This window comes from Trichosporon asahii, assembly GCF_000293215.1.
Source record: "Trichosporon asahii var. asahii CBS 2479 unplaced genomic scaffold scaffold00051, whole genome shotgun sequence".
Taxonomy (NCBI): domain Eukaryota; kingdom Fungi; phylum Basidiomycota; class Tremellomycetes; order Trichosporonales; family Trichosporonaceae; genus Trichosporon; species Trichosporon asahii.
In genome coordinates, this window is record NW_014040873.1 from 274621 (window position 1) to 290257 (window position 15637).

At 62.6% G+C, this 15637-nt stretch overlaps 6 protein-coding genes across 6 annotated transcripts; 2 read left to right on the plus strand and 4 right to left on the minus strand.

Moving 5' to 3' along the window:
• Positions 1–816: 816 nt before the first annotated feature.
• Positions 817–3523, minus strand: A1Q1_02499 (beta-glucosidase-like protein; the record flags this gene model as incomplete). The annotated part of the gene is made up of 3 exons (XM_014323761.1): positions 817–1839; positions 1909–3346; positions 3393–3523. The coding sequence occupies 3 exons, from the start codon at positions 3521–3523 to the stop codon at positions 817–819; spliced, it is 2592 nt and encodes an 863-aa protein (XP_014179236.1).
• A 1092-nt stretch (positions 3524–4615) lies between these two features.
• On the minus strand, positions 4616–8605 carry A1Q1_02500 (uncharacterized protein; the record flags this gene model as incomplete). Its single annotated transcript, XM_014323762.1, has 1 exon — positions 4616–8605. The coding sequence occupies one exon, from the start codon at positions 8603–8605 to the stop codon at positions 4616–4618; it is 3990 nt and encodes a 1329-aa protein (XP_014179237.1).
• A 488-nt stretch (positions 8606–9093) lies between these two features.
• Positions 9094–10518, plus strand: A1Q1_02501 (uncharacterized protein; the record flags this gene model as incomplete). The annotated part of the gene is made up of 5 exons (XM_014323763.1): positions 9094–9159; positions 9224–9427; positions 9542–9711; positions 9769–9887; positions 9941–10518. 5 exons carry the CDS (start codon positions 9094–9096, stop codon positions 10516–10518), a joined length of 1137 nt encoding a protein of 378 aa, XP_014179238.1.
• A 47-nt stretch (positions 10519–10565) lies between these two features.
• On the minus strand, positions 10566–11880 carry A1Q1_02502 (DNA-binding protein; the record flags this gene model as incomplete). Its single annotated transcript, XM_014323764.1, has 6 exons — positions 10566–10650; positions 10689–11032; positions 11148–11164; positions 11228–11432; positions 11525–11652; positions 11715–11880. The coding sequence occupies 6 exons, from the start codon at positions 11878–11880 to the stop codon at positions 10566–10568; spliced, it is 945 nt and encodes a 314-aa protein (XP_014179239.1).
• Positions 11881–12063: 183 nt separating this feature from the next.
• Positions 12064–12651, plus strand: A1Q1_02503 (uncharacterized protein; the record flags this gene model as incomplete). The annotated part of the gene is made up of 4 exons (XM_014323765.1): positions 12064–12183; positions 12230–12376; positions 12434–12516; positions 12555–12651. 4 exons carry the CDS (start codon positions 12064–12066, stop codon positions 12649–12651), a joined length of 447 nt encoding a protein of 148 aa, XP_014179240.1.
• A 159-nt stretch (positions 12652–12810) lies between these two features.
• A1Q1_02504 (uncharacterized protein) lies at positions 12811–15581 on the minus strand (the record flags this gene model as incomplete). Its single annotated transcript, XM_014323766.1, has 3 exons — positions 12811–14509; positions 14634–15366; positions 15419–15581. 3 exons carry the CDS (start codon positions 15579–15581, stop codon positions 12811–12813), a joined length of 2595 nt encoding a protein of 864 aa, XP_014179241.1.
• Between the last annotated feature and the right edge of the window lie 56 nt (positions 15582–15637).

Sequence of the window (15637 nt, forward strand, 5' to 3'; positions counted from 1 at the left end):
CCCCGCCCCCACCGCAGCTCCCGCAGCCCTCTCCTCTCTCTTCGCCCCCACTTCCGGCGGCGGATTTAGTCTCGGCGCCCTCGCCTCTGTGGAGATTGACGAGAGTGTCCCCGTCCCGACCTCCGCGCCCGTCGAGGTGCAGCCCGACGCGCTCGTCTCCGCCCCGAAGAGCACGTTCGACCCGGACCCGAATATCCCGCTGTTCTTCCAGCTCCCTGTCCGGCCGGCGAGGAGGGGCGAGGCGCGGAGTCTGCTCGCGCCGGAACCGGAACCTGAGGCTGAGGAGGAGGGCGAGGAGGGCTACGGAGGAGGGTACGGCCAGGGAGGACAGGGAGGACAGGGTGGATACGGACGAGGAGAGGGGGGACAGGAGGGATACGGAGCCCAGCAGCAGCAGGGACCGCGCGACTCGACCCACCCCAGCCGACCATGGGTACGCCGTCCCGTCGTCATCGACCCTATGGAGGCGGTCAAGTCTGCGCCGAAACGCTTCGTTGCCGACGAGACGGATGCAGACATGAAGCGCCGCTGGGAGCAGAGACGGCGCGAGCTGACGCAGGGCTGGAAGCGCCGCCATCGCGAGGCCGTCAAGCACCGCAAGCGCCGCGGGGGAGAGGAGTAAGCAGTGCGGGAGGCGTAGACACTAGATTTGCAATGCATTGTACAATTACTTTTTGGGCTTCTGATCGCGCCACTGTAGGACGGGACTGACTATCGAATAGATTTATGGTATCGTCGTGACTTCGTCATTGAGGACATTACGGATGAGAGATAAAGATGCGACATGGGCAGATGTAACCCGGCATCTTGTGGGAACTAGAGACCGCGCCACGACCACTCCTTGCACTCGAACTCGGCATGGGGGCCGGGCGTCGCGGCATCGGGACGCACCTCGACCGCCCACTTGCCGGGCTCGACGCGGAAGTTGCCGTCGAGCGTGTCCCAGTGCGAGACGGCGTCTGTTGTCAGCTTCTTGTCGCGAGCTTTAGCTGTAAACTCACACTTGTCCATCTCGACCTCGACCGTCTTGCTCTCTCCCGGCTTGAGCCCGCGCACCTTCTTGAACGCCTGCAGCGAGACCTCGGGGTGCGCCTCGGACGTGGCGGTGGGGGGCGGGGGCGCAGTGTAGAAGTGGACGCTGTGGTCGCCCTCGATCTCTCCCGTGTTCGTAACCTTGACGCTGGCCTTGAGGCGCCACTCGTCGCGCTCGCCCGACGCCTGCACGGCGAGGTCAGAGTATTCAAACGCGGTGTAGCTGAGTCCATGGCCGAAGGGGAAGAGTGCGGGAATCTTGCGCGCATTGTGGTGCTTGTACCCGACCCAGATGCCCTCGTTGTACTCGGTGCGCGTGCGCGCCGACTTGTAGTTGTTGTGCGCTGCAATGTCCTCCACGCGCTTAGGGAAGGAGAGCGGCAGACGGCCGCTGGGGCTGCGCGCACCGTAGATCACGTCCGCGATCGCGTTGCCCGTCTCGTTGCCGCCGTACCAGGCCTGCACGACCGCCTTGACGTCGTCGATCCAGGGCTTCTCGACCGCCGAGCCGGACTGGATAACGACAGTCGTGTTCGCGTTCGCCTTGGCGATGCGCGAGATCAGCTCCGCCTCACGATACGGCAGCGACAGGTCGGGGCGGTCATACGACTCGGACTCCCAGTCTGCGTTCAGACCGGCGACGACAACAACGCCGTCGCACTCCTTCGCGAGCTTTTCGGCCGCCGCAATCGCCGCGTCGGGGTCAATCTTCTTGCGCGCACCGATACGTAAACCGGTAATGACGAGGGGAGTGCCCGCAACATCGGGGGGAGGGCGCGAGTCGTGCACGAAGCGCAGGTTGTACGTCTGCTAGGTCAGCCATGAAACGGTGCGAGTACCTACCTTCCCAGCCTCAACGTCATAGGTGCCCTTTACCTCGATGGTGCCGTTGTTAAAGAACGCGCTGCCCTTGGGCGTCTTCTTGGAGAGATCAATGACGAGGTCGTCGTTGACGTACACCCATCCGTGACCCGTGACGACGGCACCAAACTCGTACGTCCCGCTCTCCTTTGGGTTGAACTTGGCGTGCAGCTCGGTGGTGAAGTGCTCGCCGAGGTTGCGGTGCCCAAAGTCGGCGAGGTGCATGCTAGACACGTCCCACCACTCGCGCACCTCGCGCTTGGGGTCGGTCACGACCTCGCCCTTCTCGATAGGATGGAACACGAGGTCGAACCCGGGCTTGTCGTCCATGGTCGTGAACTGCTCGTCGAGGACGGGGAGGAACTTCTCCCCAATACAGCCGAGCTCGTACGCGAGTTCGACGCCCTCAGGCGCATTGTTCTTCAGCCCGTCCCAGGGCGTCACCGCCCAGCCGGCGCGGAGCAGGGCGCTGCCACCACCAGTGATGACGGCGGCCTTGGCGTTGGGGCCGATGACGGCAATCTTGCCCTTCTTGATGGGGAGGGCGTCGTCGTTCTTGAGGAGCACGCAGCCCTCGCCCGCGAGCTGGCGCGCAAACTTGGCGTCGGACGCCTTCTCCTCCTCCGAGTCACGCGACTTCTCCATCGTCTTGGGAGGCGCGTAGACAATGTCAGGGTGAAGCTTGGCGAGCTTCTGGACCCAGGTGAGGACGGTCGTGACACGGGCATCGATGGTGCGGGGATCGATCTTGTGCGCGCCAATGAGGTGCTTGACCATACCCTTCTGGCGCCAGATGGTGGGGCCGGGCATCTCGAGGTCGAGACCGGCATTGATGGAGTCGCTGACCGAGTACACGCCGAACCAGTCGCTCATGACGAGACCGTCAAAGCCCCACTCCTTGCGCAGGAGATCCGTGATCAGCCACTCGTTCTCCGAGCAGTGCGTGCCGTTCAGCTTGTTGTAGCTCGTCATGTATGCCCAAGGCTGGGCGCGCTTCTGCGCAATCTGGAACGGGCGCAGATAGACATCACGCAGAGGACGGGGCGCGATGATGGCGTCATTGCCGCTGCGCTCGTGCTCCTGGTCGTTGGCGACGAAGTGCTTGATCGCGGGCGAGATGCCGCCGCTCTGCAGGCCGCGGACGATTGCACCAGCAAGTTCGCCAGCGAGCGTGGGGTCCTCGGAGAAGGACTCGAACGCGCGACCGCCAAGGGGCGAGCGCTGGATGTTGATAGTAGGCGCAAGGAGGCAGACAGCACCGCGCGCCTTGGTCTCCTCCGCCATGAGCTTGCCCGTATCCTCGATGAGCTCGGTGCAGAAGGTCGCCGCCATGGCCGTCTCGTTCGGGAGCGCAGTCGCCTTGGTCATCTTCCAGAACGAGCCACCGCGCGCACCGTTCGGTCCGTCAGTAACCTTGATACTGGGCACATTCAGGCGGGGAATGGCCACAGTCCTGAACGTTAGCTCAGATCCCCAAGTGTACAGCTTCATGCACTCACTCCCAGAATGAACGGCCGGCAAGCAGGTCGATCTTCTCGTCGATCGTGAGCTTGGAGACGATGTCATGGACGTCGGCATCGAGGAAGCTGCGGTCCATCTCATTGGGGATGGTGGTGAAGGGGGTCGTCATGGTGGGGGCAGGCAATCAGCCGAGATAAGCCGGAGAGGGTGTCTGATTGGTGGTCCCGAGTTGGAATGGTGGGTCGTGCTGGGTTTCAGAGAAGAGGAGTAGAACAACAACGGCGTGGAGAGGAGGAGGTGGAGAAGATAATGAGAAAGGTGAACGAGGCCCACTGTCGTCAGGTATATAGTGTTGATGCTGCGCTCTGTCTGCGGTGTCTTCCTCCCCAACGCCGTGCGGGTCATCATGCGGACCGATCGGAACCGTCACCGTCGCCCGCCCAGTCTGCAGCCCAGTGTGCGGAATGCGGGGGCGTAGCCACTCCGGCATTCATCCGAGTATTACGCGATGTTTTCCCATTTCTGCCGCGGCACGGCACACACATCAGTCTCGATCCGATGGGACGAGGCCAGATCCGATGGTGCCCTGTGTGGCGTGTGTTGGCGAATCATGGGGTCTCTGGCAACTCTTGGACTAGTGGGAAGCGCATAGTGGTACAGATACATCACCCGAGTAGGCAGGTAGAGGTATGGCAGACATGATCGGAAGCGCTACAAGATCCAACAATCGCCCGACCATCGGCCCGATAGCCGACCATGGAGGGGGAGCCGAAGTAGAACCAAGAAATTGTGGAGGGCACGTAGCGCTCGCGGCGTACTACGTGTTGTGTATGACGTACAGCGTACAGTGTACAAGCGTATGATGTAGTGTAGCAATGTCAAGAAGACACCAAGAAAGTGGTGGGGCAGAGCAATTGTCCATATTCAGGCTCACCCTCGTAGCACACAGATCCCAGATGACGGGGCGGCTGCCGAGACACCCGACACACCTGGCGTTTCCAGGCCGCAAATACGGCACGTGATCAGCTCGGATGACGGCTTGTCCACAAACGCCTATACTGCAACGCAGAACATCAGTGGAGTACCCAGTACCGATGCGAGGGGCCGGTGGAGTGGCACTTCCCGGAGTCAGCCCGACCGAGTCTCAACGTGTGATCGCGCCGATGCTCAGCCGGCCACAATCCGGCGAAGTGCTCACGCGGCGTATGCCTGTGTCTGTGTAGCCCATGTTGCATGTTAGGCGCGGAAGAGCGAGGCCAGCTTATGTCGGCACGTTCCATCTTCTCTCTTGTGGCGCCCAGCGTAGACCGAGCAGCTCGAGGATGTCGAAGAGGTTTGAGCTTCGTGCGTTGCGGCGGAATACACCAAGACCGGATGGCAGTCTCCTGACAAGGGCAGAGGACGTGCGCGAGCGCTCAGCGTCAACCCAGTCGACCGTGACTCGGAACACGGCCCACATGACGGTGATCTCGACCAGAGCGATGATGACCCAGTAGATCCACGGCCACTCCTTCTTCTCCTTTACAGCGGGTTTCTCGATCTCGACCACCGTCGTTGTGGACGTGGACGTTCCTGCATTTGCAGAGGTGGAAGGAGCAGGTAAAGCGGAGAGTGCGGCGAGCCACGCTTTCTGAGCGTCCTCAATCTCCTTCCGAGACGCTTGAGAGCGTGCGGTCGCCGCCTCGAGCTTCTCCCGCGCGCTACGCAGGTCAGCATCCTTGCTCGGTGACAGGAAGGAGCGCACGCGCGCCATCACGCTCGTGTCCGCCTGCAGGAACGAGTCGTCCATGAACGAGTCCTCCGCAACGCTCTGATTCAGAAGACGCTCAGAGAGCGGCGTCGGTGGGTCATTGGGAGGCCATGCGCCAGAGCCCTTCTTCGGTGTCGTGAGCGAGACCTCCTCGAACGAGTCGTCCTTGCTCTCGGTCCGCCTCTGCTGTGGAGAGGTCGATGGCGAGGCCTTCGGTGACGCTGGCTTGCGCTTAGGGCTCAAACGCAGCCGGTGCACATCCCCATTGCCCAGGAGCGACCGCTCGAACGAGCTCTCAGCCGATGACTGCGATGAGTCAAGCGTGATCTCGTTGCGTAGCCGGGAGCCAGCTGCGGGAGTCCACCCCCACGCGCCAGGCGGTTTGGGCGTCGCTAATGGATATGGCTGCTGCGGCTGCAAGGGCGTCGTGAAGCCCGCACCAACGCCAACGCCGCGCACTTCCTGCTTCTCTGGCTGTTTCTCCTTCGGCGCCGGTGTCACGAAGAACTTGGCACCGGGCGTCGACGGAGCAGCGGCAGGGTTGAACCATCCAGGCGGGTGGGGCGTACGCATCGCCGAACCGGGCTCGAACGTCTTCGAAGCCTGCGCTGGGGTCGAATAGGCGTCGCTTGAGGGGCCGCTGTCGGCGCCGAGAGGGGTCGCAGGGAACCAGCCTGGCGGGTGTGGGGTACGCAGTGACGAATTGCCGTCACCACCCCGGACCGGCGTCGCTAATGGCTGCAGAGGCGATTGCTCTACAGGCGCAGGCGGCGCAGGCGTCCGGGGAGGCGAGGTGGGAGGAGAGGTTGAGGGCGGCGGCGTGGTAGACCGCTCCTTAGGCGGAGTCGTTGTTTTCGGCGCCGTGAACTGAAATGATGACTGCGGCGGTGAGATATGACCACCCTCCACGTCAGGCGACCAGCGCACTCGGTTCGGTGTCGGTGTAGCACGAGCAGACTTGCGCAGAGCACTTGCTCGCATTCCGCTAGGGCGAACAGGGGTGTTCAGCGCGGCGGCCGCTTTCTGTGGCCGCAGATACGACGATTCGAGAGGCTTGGGCGGAGACGGCGTCGGCGGTGCTGGCGCACTCTCCGCCTCATCACTCCGTGTTCGTTTCCGGGGGAATGAAAAGCCTCGTAACTGTGAAGCGTGCATCGAAGTGCGCGATGCCTCTGCTGCAAGCTCCTCCTTGCTCCGAGACTGTCGAAGTGGCGGGGTGTCGTCCGGATTGTCGTACCTACTCCTCGAGTGACGGGAAATCGACTGCGATGCGCCTCGCGAGTGCTTCATGGATGACTCGTCCATCTTGTCGGATCGGCTACGCGAGTGCTGCATGGAGGGCTCCTCGGGCGCATCGTAGCGGCTGCTAGAATGCTTCAGAGAAGGCTCCTCGGGAGTGTCATAACGGCTACGCGAATCCGAGACTCGGCTCTCGTCAGGCGTGGCGTATCGATTCCCAGAGTGCACAGAACCATGCGACTCATCGGGCGTATCGTACCGACTCCGTGATTGCTTCAGCGACGGCTCCTCGATCGATCCGCGAGACTGGGACCAGCGGAGCGGCTCGTAGATAGATTGCGAGGATTGGTGACGCTCCTCTGTCGAGCCATCCATGTACCGCGTCGTCATGTCGCGGCTCCTAGACACGCGGACGGCGCCCGCATCCTCGTCTACCGAGCGCTCGACTGTCTCTTCCTCCTCGATCTGCACAAGCTCGCGGCTCCGTGAGTGGCGCAGTCGTCGAGGCGGCTCAGGCTCGTCGAGCTCGTCGTCGACTTCGTCTTGAAGCTCGCGGCTACGAGAAGCCCGTAGCCTCCTGGGAGACTCTGGCTCATTCGCAGCATCTCGGATGCTGTCCCGGCTCTGAGAGGCTCTTAAGCGTCTCGGAGGCTCTGAATCTCCCTGAAGGTCATCGTGGCTGTGCTGGCTATGCTGTCGCCGATGAGCGCCAAATCGTCGCGGAGGCTCGGGCTCTTCAGCCAGGCGGTCGTCAGCATCGTCGGGAGAGCTGCGACTTCGTGAGGCATTGAACCTCTTCGGCGGCTCCGGTTCATCAAGGCTGCGGTCGACCTCGTCGTCAAACGACTCGTACGGCTGGCTCTTGCTGACCTGACTGGCCCAGTCTCGGCTGCGGCTCGTTGCATCGACGTATGCGCTAGATCCCGTCGTGCGGTTCGTTGGGTCACGTAAAATTCGGGACTTTGGCGACTCGGAGCTGCGCGACTTCGGGGACTCAGAGCTGGGTCGGAACATGCTGGCCCGGTTGCGCATCGCCCCAGAGTCCTCATCACTGGACTCAGCGGCGATCTGAGGCAGCGACATGTCCAGGGAGGTCGAGGGGTTGATCTGCGGTGCCGTCGCGAACGAGGCAGTCGGCGAGCGAGACGTTCGCGTCCATTGGCGCTCAGCGCGTACCGTTCGCGATTCGGGCTCCGTCGGGGACTCGGACCGCGTGCTCCTATGCGATCGCCGTGGTGGTTCTGGTCGATCCGGGAGCTCGTCCGACAGGTCCGCCTTGATGAAGCGTCGAGTCTGAAAGCGATTCTTAGGTCGCTCCGGCGAAGCATCGACGGAATCGTCCAGCTCGAACCTCCGTCGTGGATCGTCCGCCGACGCTGTGCTTCTGTCCGACCGTCGCCCGCTGCTGCCGCGCGAGCGGTCTGGAGCTCCACTACTCTCCTCCTCCCAACCGGCTGGGAGGCTGCTGTCGTCGTCCATGTCAATACTTGGATCCTGGATGCCCTCAGCGAACGCCAGTGAATCGTCTGGAGGCGCTTCTATCGTTGTCCGCCGAGCCGCATGTCTTCGTCGCGGAGCTGAAGACGGGAACTGCTGCACGGTAGCGCTCGAGTCTGCCCGGCTGGTGCTCCAGTCTGTCCTTCCAGAATGCTTGGGCTTCCAAGCCTCCGGCGTCTCGTGATGCTTCGCAATGAAAGTCTCAAGAGCGCTGGGTGCCGGGGATGCCTTCTCTTCTGGCATCTTGTTCATGGCCGCCTGTAAAGCGACCGCACGCGATGGCAGGCGGCGCGGCCGACTCGGTCCGGCTTCGGGCTCGTGATCGGGCTCGTGGCGCGCATTGTACGCGCTGTGTATCCGCGGGGGCGGGGTTGGGGGAGAATCCTCTTCGCTGTTCTCTTCGTCATTAGCACGAGCGTTCGAGTTGGAGGTTGGGATGGGTGCATCGATGAGTTGGGGTGTCGCTGGTCGTCTCTGTGTCGGTGTTGGCTTCGGCGGTGGTGGGGGATCGCGAACATCACTTTCCATCTGTCGCAGCAGGGAGCGAAGTTTCTCGGCGGGGGTGACGCCAGCCCCGGAGGAGTAGGCGAGGGGCTTGCGGGGTGGATCGGGGTTGCCATCGTCGCTGAACTCTATCAGCGCTGGGCTCCTCGGACGGAGAGTGCCGAGGCCAGAGTCGTCTGTCATGGGGATGGAGGGGGTGTCGGAGGTGCCGGAAGTGAGGGAAGGGGTGCTCCGGGCGAAAGGGATGAGGGGGTCCATCATGCCATGGTCGGGGTGTTGGAGCAGTCGGTGGATGGTCAAGGGCAAGTGGATGGAGTAATCAACAAGAAGAAATGAGTTCTGGCGTTCGTGGGTGTGTGTTCATGTCCGTTTCTGACGATGAAACCAAACAATGCGCGCTCCTGGCCCTGCCCAGGGCCCAACCGGGCACTGACGCTGGCCCTCTCCTGGCTGAGGTTACTGGCTGAGCGCGTCGCGTCCTCCGTGGGAGAGTCAAGCTGGTCGCGTGAAGGTTACGTAAACAGACCATCATCACCATGACGTGTCGCGGGCAAGTTGATCTGTCTACGGCCCGATACTGCTCTCGGCAGGAACGCCGGCCCGACATCGCGGAGACATGACACTCCCCCAGTATGACGACCAGCGAGCGACCGAGAAATGGAGGGGGAAGAGGTACTTGAGACAACAATGATTGACGGCTCTTAGTGTGTCTTCCCTCTTCACTCTTCCCCTCGACAACCTCACCAACCATGGCTCCCTTCACTCTCCGCTGGGGCATCATCGCCACCGGTGGCATCTCCACCCGCTTCTCTCAGGTGAGTCACTCCGCCTCCACAAGGAATCAGCTAAATTCGTGTTACTGCTCGAAGCTGACGACAGGACCTGCTGGTTAACCCCGCAACTCGTAACGCCAACGACGTTACGCACGCCATCGCTGCCGTTGGCTCGCGCAGCACCGAGTCTGCCCAGAAGTTCCTCGACAAGCTCAAGCAGAGTGACGGCCCGAGTGCCTGGGGCGTCAAGAACGGTGTGCTCGAGAACGCCAAGGCGTGCGGTAGCTACGACGAGGTCTTCTCTGACCCTGTGAGTTCAAACTACGGGGACGGCCGAAAAGCACGAAGATGAAAGGCGCTGGCGGAACTTTGGCCCCCTTCTGAACCCGAGAAGAGCTGAAGAGTGTATGGAAGCTGACCGTAGAACGTTGACGCCGTGTACATTGGCACTCCCCACACCTTCCACTACGAGAATGCCAAGGCGGCGCTGCAGGCGGGCAAGCACGTGCTGTGCGAGAAGCCCTTCACGTTCGACGTCTCGGAGCTCGATGAGCTGATCGCGCTTGCCAAGGAGAAGAAGCTCTTCCTCATGGAGTAAGTGGTAATCGCACCGCTGCAGACCCCTCGTATGCGAAGACAGCTGACATGCAGGGCTGTCTGGACCCGCTTCCACCCCATCGCGTACGCTGTGCAGGACGTGCTCAAGTCGGGCCGCCTCGGCAAGGTGCACCGCATGTTCGCCGACTTTTCGATGAACTTTGAGCCGGACAGTAAGTCTTCCACCGTTCCAGCTGAGCGTGAATCGATGAGCTGACAATTTCAGCCCGACCGGACTCGAACCGCATGATCGACCCGAAGCAGGGCGGCGGCTCGCTGCTCGACATGGGCCCTTACCCGAGTGTGTGGGCGATGCTCGCGCTGCACCAGCACCCGGACAACAAGGACAAGAACCCGCGCGTCGTCTCGAGCTACCAGCGCATCTACCCGCGCTCGGGTGTTGATGCCATGTCGCACTGGATCGTGGACTGGAAGGACTTTGCGCAGTGCCGTTGCCTGACGGACATGACGACGAGCGGATACACGGACGCGACGGCGGTCATCTCGTGCGAGGAGGGCGACCTCATCATCCCTTACCCGCCCTGGCGTCCCGAGAGCTTCCACATCGTGCCCCACCCGGCCGACGAGCCGCAGGGCAAGATCACGAAGCGCGAGACGCACGAGTACAAGGTCGCCGAGGGCGGGGGCATGCACTACGAGGCGGACGAGGTCGCGCGCTGCGTCCGCGACGGCAAAACGGAGAGCGAGCGCATGCCCCTCGCCGAGTCGCGCATCACGCAGGTGTGGCTCGACGACGTGCGCAAGGCCGGCGACACGGTGCTCAAGAACGGCGTCCCCAAGTAGAAGTCTTCTCTGATGTATAACATTTAATCTGCACTTGTACTCGTACACTACACACTCGCCATGAGGACCGCGCTCGGCGTAAGCCCGTTCGCCATGAGGCTCTTGCCCATCTCCTGAGCCGAGAACTGCTTCCTGATCCTGTCAGTTATTCTTCTCGTCGATGAACTCACCTCGGGAATGTCGTGGCAAACTTGACTGTGTCCACAGAGTACGCGAGATTCTCAGAGGCGACAAACTCGGCGACCTCGCGGAGCGGCGCATTCGAGTCGAACGTCTTGACGAGCGGCTGGCCCCCGACATGCAGGCGGATCTGGAGCCGCGTCTGCGGCGCCTCGGACGACTTGCCCCCGCCCAGCGACGCCGTCGGCTTCGGCACCGCGGCTGGCGTATCGACGCTCTCGCCCTTAGCGGCTGCGTCGCGGAGGGCCTTCTCCCTCGCCGCCTTCTCGGCACGCTCGCGCTTGTCGGCCTCGATTTGCGCCTTGATCGCGGCGCGGGCGCGCTGGTCCTCGAGCTTTTCTGCTTGTCAGCTGATAACATCGTTGACCCCAGCTGGCTAAGGAAGAGGGATGAAGTATCCGAGTGCGACGGCGGTGATAATTTTGTTCCTCGTTTAAAGGGTAATTCACCGCAGGCCGCTCCTCAGCTGCACCGATATTGTCACAGCTGACGCGACCTGCTTGCGCCCATTGTGTGAAAGAAGACTCACCCTGTCGCTTACGCTCCGCATCGCGCTGCGCCTCCTTCACGGCCATATCCTCACGGACGCGGCCCATGTCCTGACCAGCCTTACGGCGGATAGCCTCGTTGGCACGCGCAGCCTTCTCGTCCTCCTTACTCTGCGCTGCGCGCTTCGCGGCAAGCTTCTCGCGCAGCTCAGCCAGCTTTGCCTTCTTCTCCTCCTCGGTCAGAGGCTTAATCTGTCTGTCAGCTCGGAAAGCAGGACGTCATGTGAGGTGGAGAGCGCTGATAAAGGGTGTAAGAGACTCTTAAGAGAGTGACTCACCTCCTCAGTGCTCTCCTCGAAGTTCTCGTGGCCCGACTTCTCGGCGTGGAAGCTCGCGGTCGCTTGCGAGCGGAACACCTTGCCACAGTCGGAGCACTTGAGCGACTTGGCCTCGGCACCGGCGGGAACTGATGTCAGCTTTGTATCTAGCTCGCCCACAGCTGCATCACAGCGCCCGAACACAACTTACTGTCTTCCTCCATCTCGTCCTCGGGGTCGGGGACAGGGTCGTCAGCATGGGCGAGGAGGAAGTCCATGGCGGCCTGGACGCCCTGCCCCTTCTTGACGCGGAGGGCCCAGTCGGCGCGCTCCGGCGCGAAGCCCATCGCAATAAGCGTCTCCTTGTCCTCCGACATGGTGGTGTGTGTTGTGAAGTGTGCAAATGCAGGCGCTGATGCAACCCTCCTTGCCGCCTTTGGGTTGATGGCGGACGATGACGCACGGCGGAGATTGCCCGCTCTCCGCGTGGCCTGGGGGTTGGGACGTTGGGACGTTGGCCCCGCACTGAACCGGGGAAGACCAAATGTTGAGACTGCACCATGTTTCCAAGACTACTCCGAGCGATGAGCACTGCCGCACCAACAGCGACAGCGGCTGCCGAGGCCGCCAAGCCGACAGGTCTCGTCATGCAGATCATCCTCCGAAGAGACCTCGTCACAGTGAGCTAGACGATGTCTGAGAAGTGAGCTAACTGGGCAGGAACAGAACTGGCCTCTCGGACCCATGATGGCGCAGGCTGCGCACGCTGCAACGGCAGTTCAGCACCTCTACGCCGACCACCCCGACATGAAGCGGTATCTCGCCGGCGACGATGGGCGGGGGTACGAGGTTATGCGCAAGGCGGTCCTCGAGGTGAGTCTCAAGTCTCGCTCAAGCTGAGGGGTCGGTATTGCGTAGCTGACAAGACAGGTTCCGGACGAGAAGGCACTGCGGGGACTCAGCGAGGCGCTTGCGAAGGCCGAGATTCCGCATCACCTTTGGGTTGAGGAACCGTGAGTTGACGCCCACGTACGCTGCTAACTCGAATCAGTGAGCACGAGCCGACAGCACTGGCGATCATCCCAAACAAGCGGCCGAAATCGCTCAAGAAGATCCTCGACGCAGCGGGCTGCTCGCTCTGGAAGTGATCGATCACAATAGAAAACATAGACTTATACATCGGGGTTTCTGGGTCCAACTGGTAATATTACACAAGGTTGTCGCTACTGAATTGCGCTTGTGGGAAGAAATCTACAACTATAGGGCTTATCTGTATCTAATCTTTGGTTTTGGGAACTGACTGTCGCTCACCAAACAGTCACACCGTTGTTCACAGTCACAGGAACGTGGTCCTCGTACTCCTCGGGTGTACCCGGTCGCGTCCAGGTCGTGGGCTGGGAGTACGCCAGAGCGCGAGTGAAGTCGATCGGCCTGTCGCCCTCGTCATACTCCCACGTTTCGCTCGGCTGGCCATACTGCCCATACAGCAGCTCGACAGTGTCCGAGTCGCGCACGGTATACACCGACCCGGCAGATGCCATGCTGCCCCTCCTCGCGAGCGAGGCCATCGTGTCAACGCTGCCGGAGCGGAGGTGGCTCATGCCGCCAGGACCGAAGGTATGCACGCTGGCCGAGGGGGAGTGGCATCCCTTCCGGCCGTAGGGGAGGGACGTGTCCGAGTCGTTCCACGTCCAGGTGCGGAAAGCGTCCGGCGAGGGGGGCAGGGGGATACTGCGCGCGCTCTCGGCCGGGGAGCGGGAGAAGTCGATCGGCGCATCGGCCTCCGTCTCGGAGGCGCGACAGCGGCTCCTCGAGCGCATCTCGCAGATGAGGCGGCGCGGCTTCAGTGGGTCAGCTGCCGCCGCGAGCGCAGCAGCGCGTGCGCGGCGCTGGCTCATGTGTCCCTCGTCGAGACTCAGGCTCGCGAGCGAGTCGTGGATCTTGCCGTCCTCCACGAGAGCATGCATCCGGGGCGAGTGGTAGCCCTTACTCGTCGGCTGGCGGGAGCGGCGCGGCGTGTCGAACGTGACGGCGTCCTGCTCGTCGTACGCGTCAGAGGAGAAGGTGGACATCGCCTTGCTCCGCGGCGTCAGGATCTCGTCACTGTCGGCAGCCTCGACCTCGGCCATGTGGGAGGCAACAGTCGAGACGTGCTGCAAGCTTCGAATACCCGCGGGGCTGCGGCGATTCGCAACGTCGAGCGAGGAGCGCAAGCTCTGGTTGGAGCTCAGCTGACCAGAGCTGAACGAGGACAGAGAGCTGTTAGGAAGTCCCGGGCGACGGCGAGGCGGCGGAGGCGGCGTCGCCCACGTCTCCTCGACTCCATCGTCGGCAGAAGATGAGCGCGATCCCCAGAGGTTTGAGAAGCTCGGCGCCGGAGAGAGAACGCCGCTGCTTCCGCTGGCGGACTCGATGCGGCGCACGGGTGGAATACGGAGGCTGCTCCTGCGAGGCGGAAGCGCGCTCGCAGTGGCGCGCTCCCCGTCAGCGGAGTGGGGACGGGTCGGCCACTCTGCGCTCGCGCTCGCCTCAGTTCTGCGCACTGGGCGAGAGGAAGCACGATTACGCGCGGGGCTTCGGGAAGCGCGGGCGTCGCTGCGACGCAGACCGCCGCCGCTAGCGGTCTTGAGATGCACGTTGCTGCCTCGTTGAGAAGACTCGGAGTGGCCGTCGGAGGCAAGCGATTGGGGCCGGCTGACGTGCGGGCTGTGACCGTGGTTGCTGTGCGCGTGCCGGCTGTCGATGAGACCGAGCACGGCGAGCGCCTTCGCGCTTGAGCGGAGCACCTCGTCGTCCTCGAAGGGCGTGCTCACTGCCGAACCAGATGCGCGGCCAAGGGAGCTGGGAGTACTCTCGTCGTGCACGTACACATGCTCGGCGACTGTGGGAGAAGGGTCTTGGAGGTACATTCCCTGTGGCTGGCGGGGTCTGAGTGTCAGCTGCCTGTCTCCGTACTTTCGGTGCCACCAGTGTTCGGACAGATGGAAGAGCTCTCTATGCCTCCAGCTATCGCAGAGTGAGTGAGAAGCGTAGCATATGACGCTCCCCGCCCATCCTCATGGCTGACCATGAGAGTCATACCTCAACGCGCCACAAACTCGCTTAAGTAACGGCCCACACCGCAACTCACCTCCGTCTTGGCGTCAGGCGTTTCAGGAATCCCTCGACGATCTTGCGCGGCCTCTCCTTGAAGGGATGATACCCGCCGCTGCTGCCCTCACTGCCCTCGGCAAAGTGGTGGGCGGGTGCCGCCTCAGCATCAGCCGCATGCCACGCGGGGATCGGCGGAATTTCTTCACCCTCGTTCTTGTGACCCCAGTGCCACTTGCGGCTCCTGGAACTTTTGGTGGAGGCCGCGGCGACCGACTTGGCGCTGCGGGCGGAGCGGAAACTGGCAAAGGAGCGGACGGAACGCAAACTGTGTGCGCTCTTCACGGACTTGATCGACGCAGCGTCAGTGTTCGGCGCGTCAGCGGGCTTGGTGCTGCTGTTGGAGGCGAGGGAGGTGTCCGCCGTTGGAGCGGAGTCGGCAGACTGTGTCTTGCCCCGGAAGAAGGAGGCGAAGCTGCTCGCCGCACCAGAGCTGGAGCCATCGGTGCTACTGCTCCAGTGGGAGATCTCGCGGCCGGGGGAGGAGGCGGCGAGACGCAGACTGTGCATCATGCTGCCAAGAGCGCGCTCGACGCTCGCCTCGCCCACGGTCTTGTACCATTGCGGGCTGCCTGTGGCCATGGCGGAGCATCGTCGTCGAGGGGTCCGCGGTGTTCGGCGGGGAGAGTAAGGTGAGCGCGGCGAGCACGGCTGTTGCGTTCGCGGAGAGAACTTCTGGAACGCACCTGCTCGTCGGCGAGCAGGATCGCGAGCTACTCTCGGCGCGGGATGGTGCTGACGTTAGCATTTGTCACCGCGTCAGACTTACAGTCGCGTTACCGTTCAGGCTCTTGAGCGCGTCGGCATTGTAGAAAGCAGGCAGGGTGTCGGCCTTAACTTCAGACGGGTGTGTCGAGTGCGTCGGGCGGGTCGGCGTCGGCATCGTGGGGAGGGGAGGAGCCGGTCGTCTCGGCGGCGGCGGGGCCATGATGAACAAGTGGTTAGGTGTGGGGTTACGTTGTGAAGCAAGAGGAGCAAGAGGCT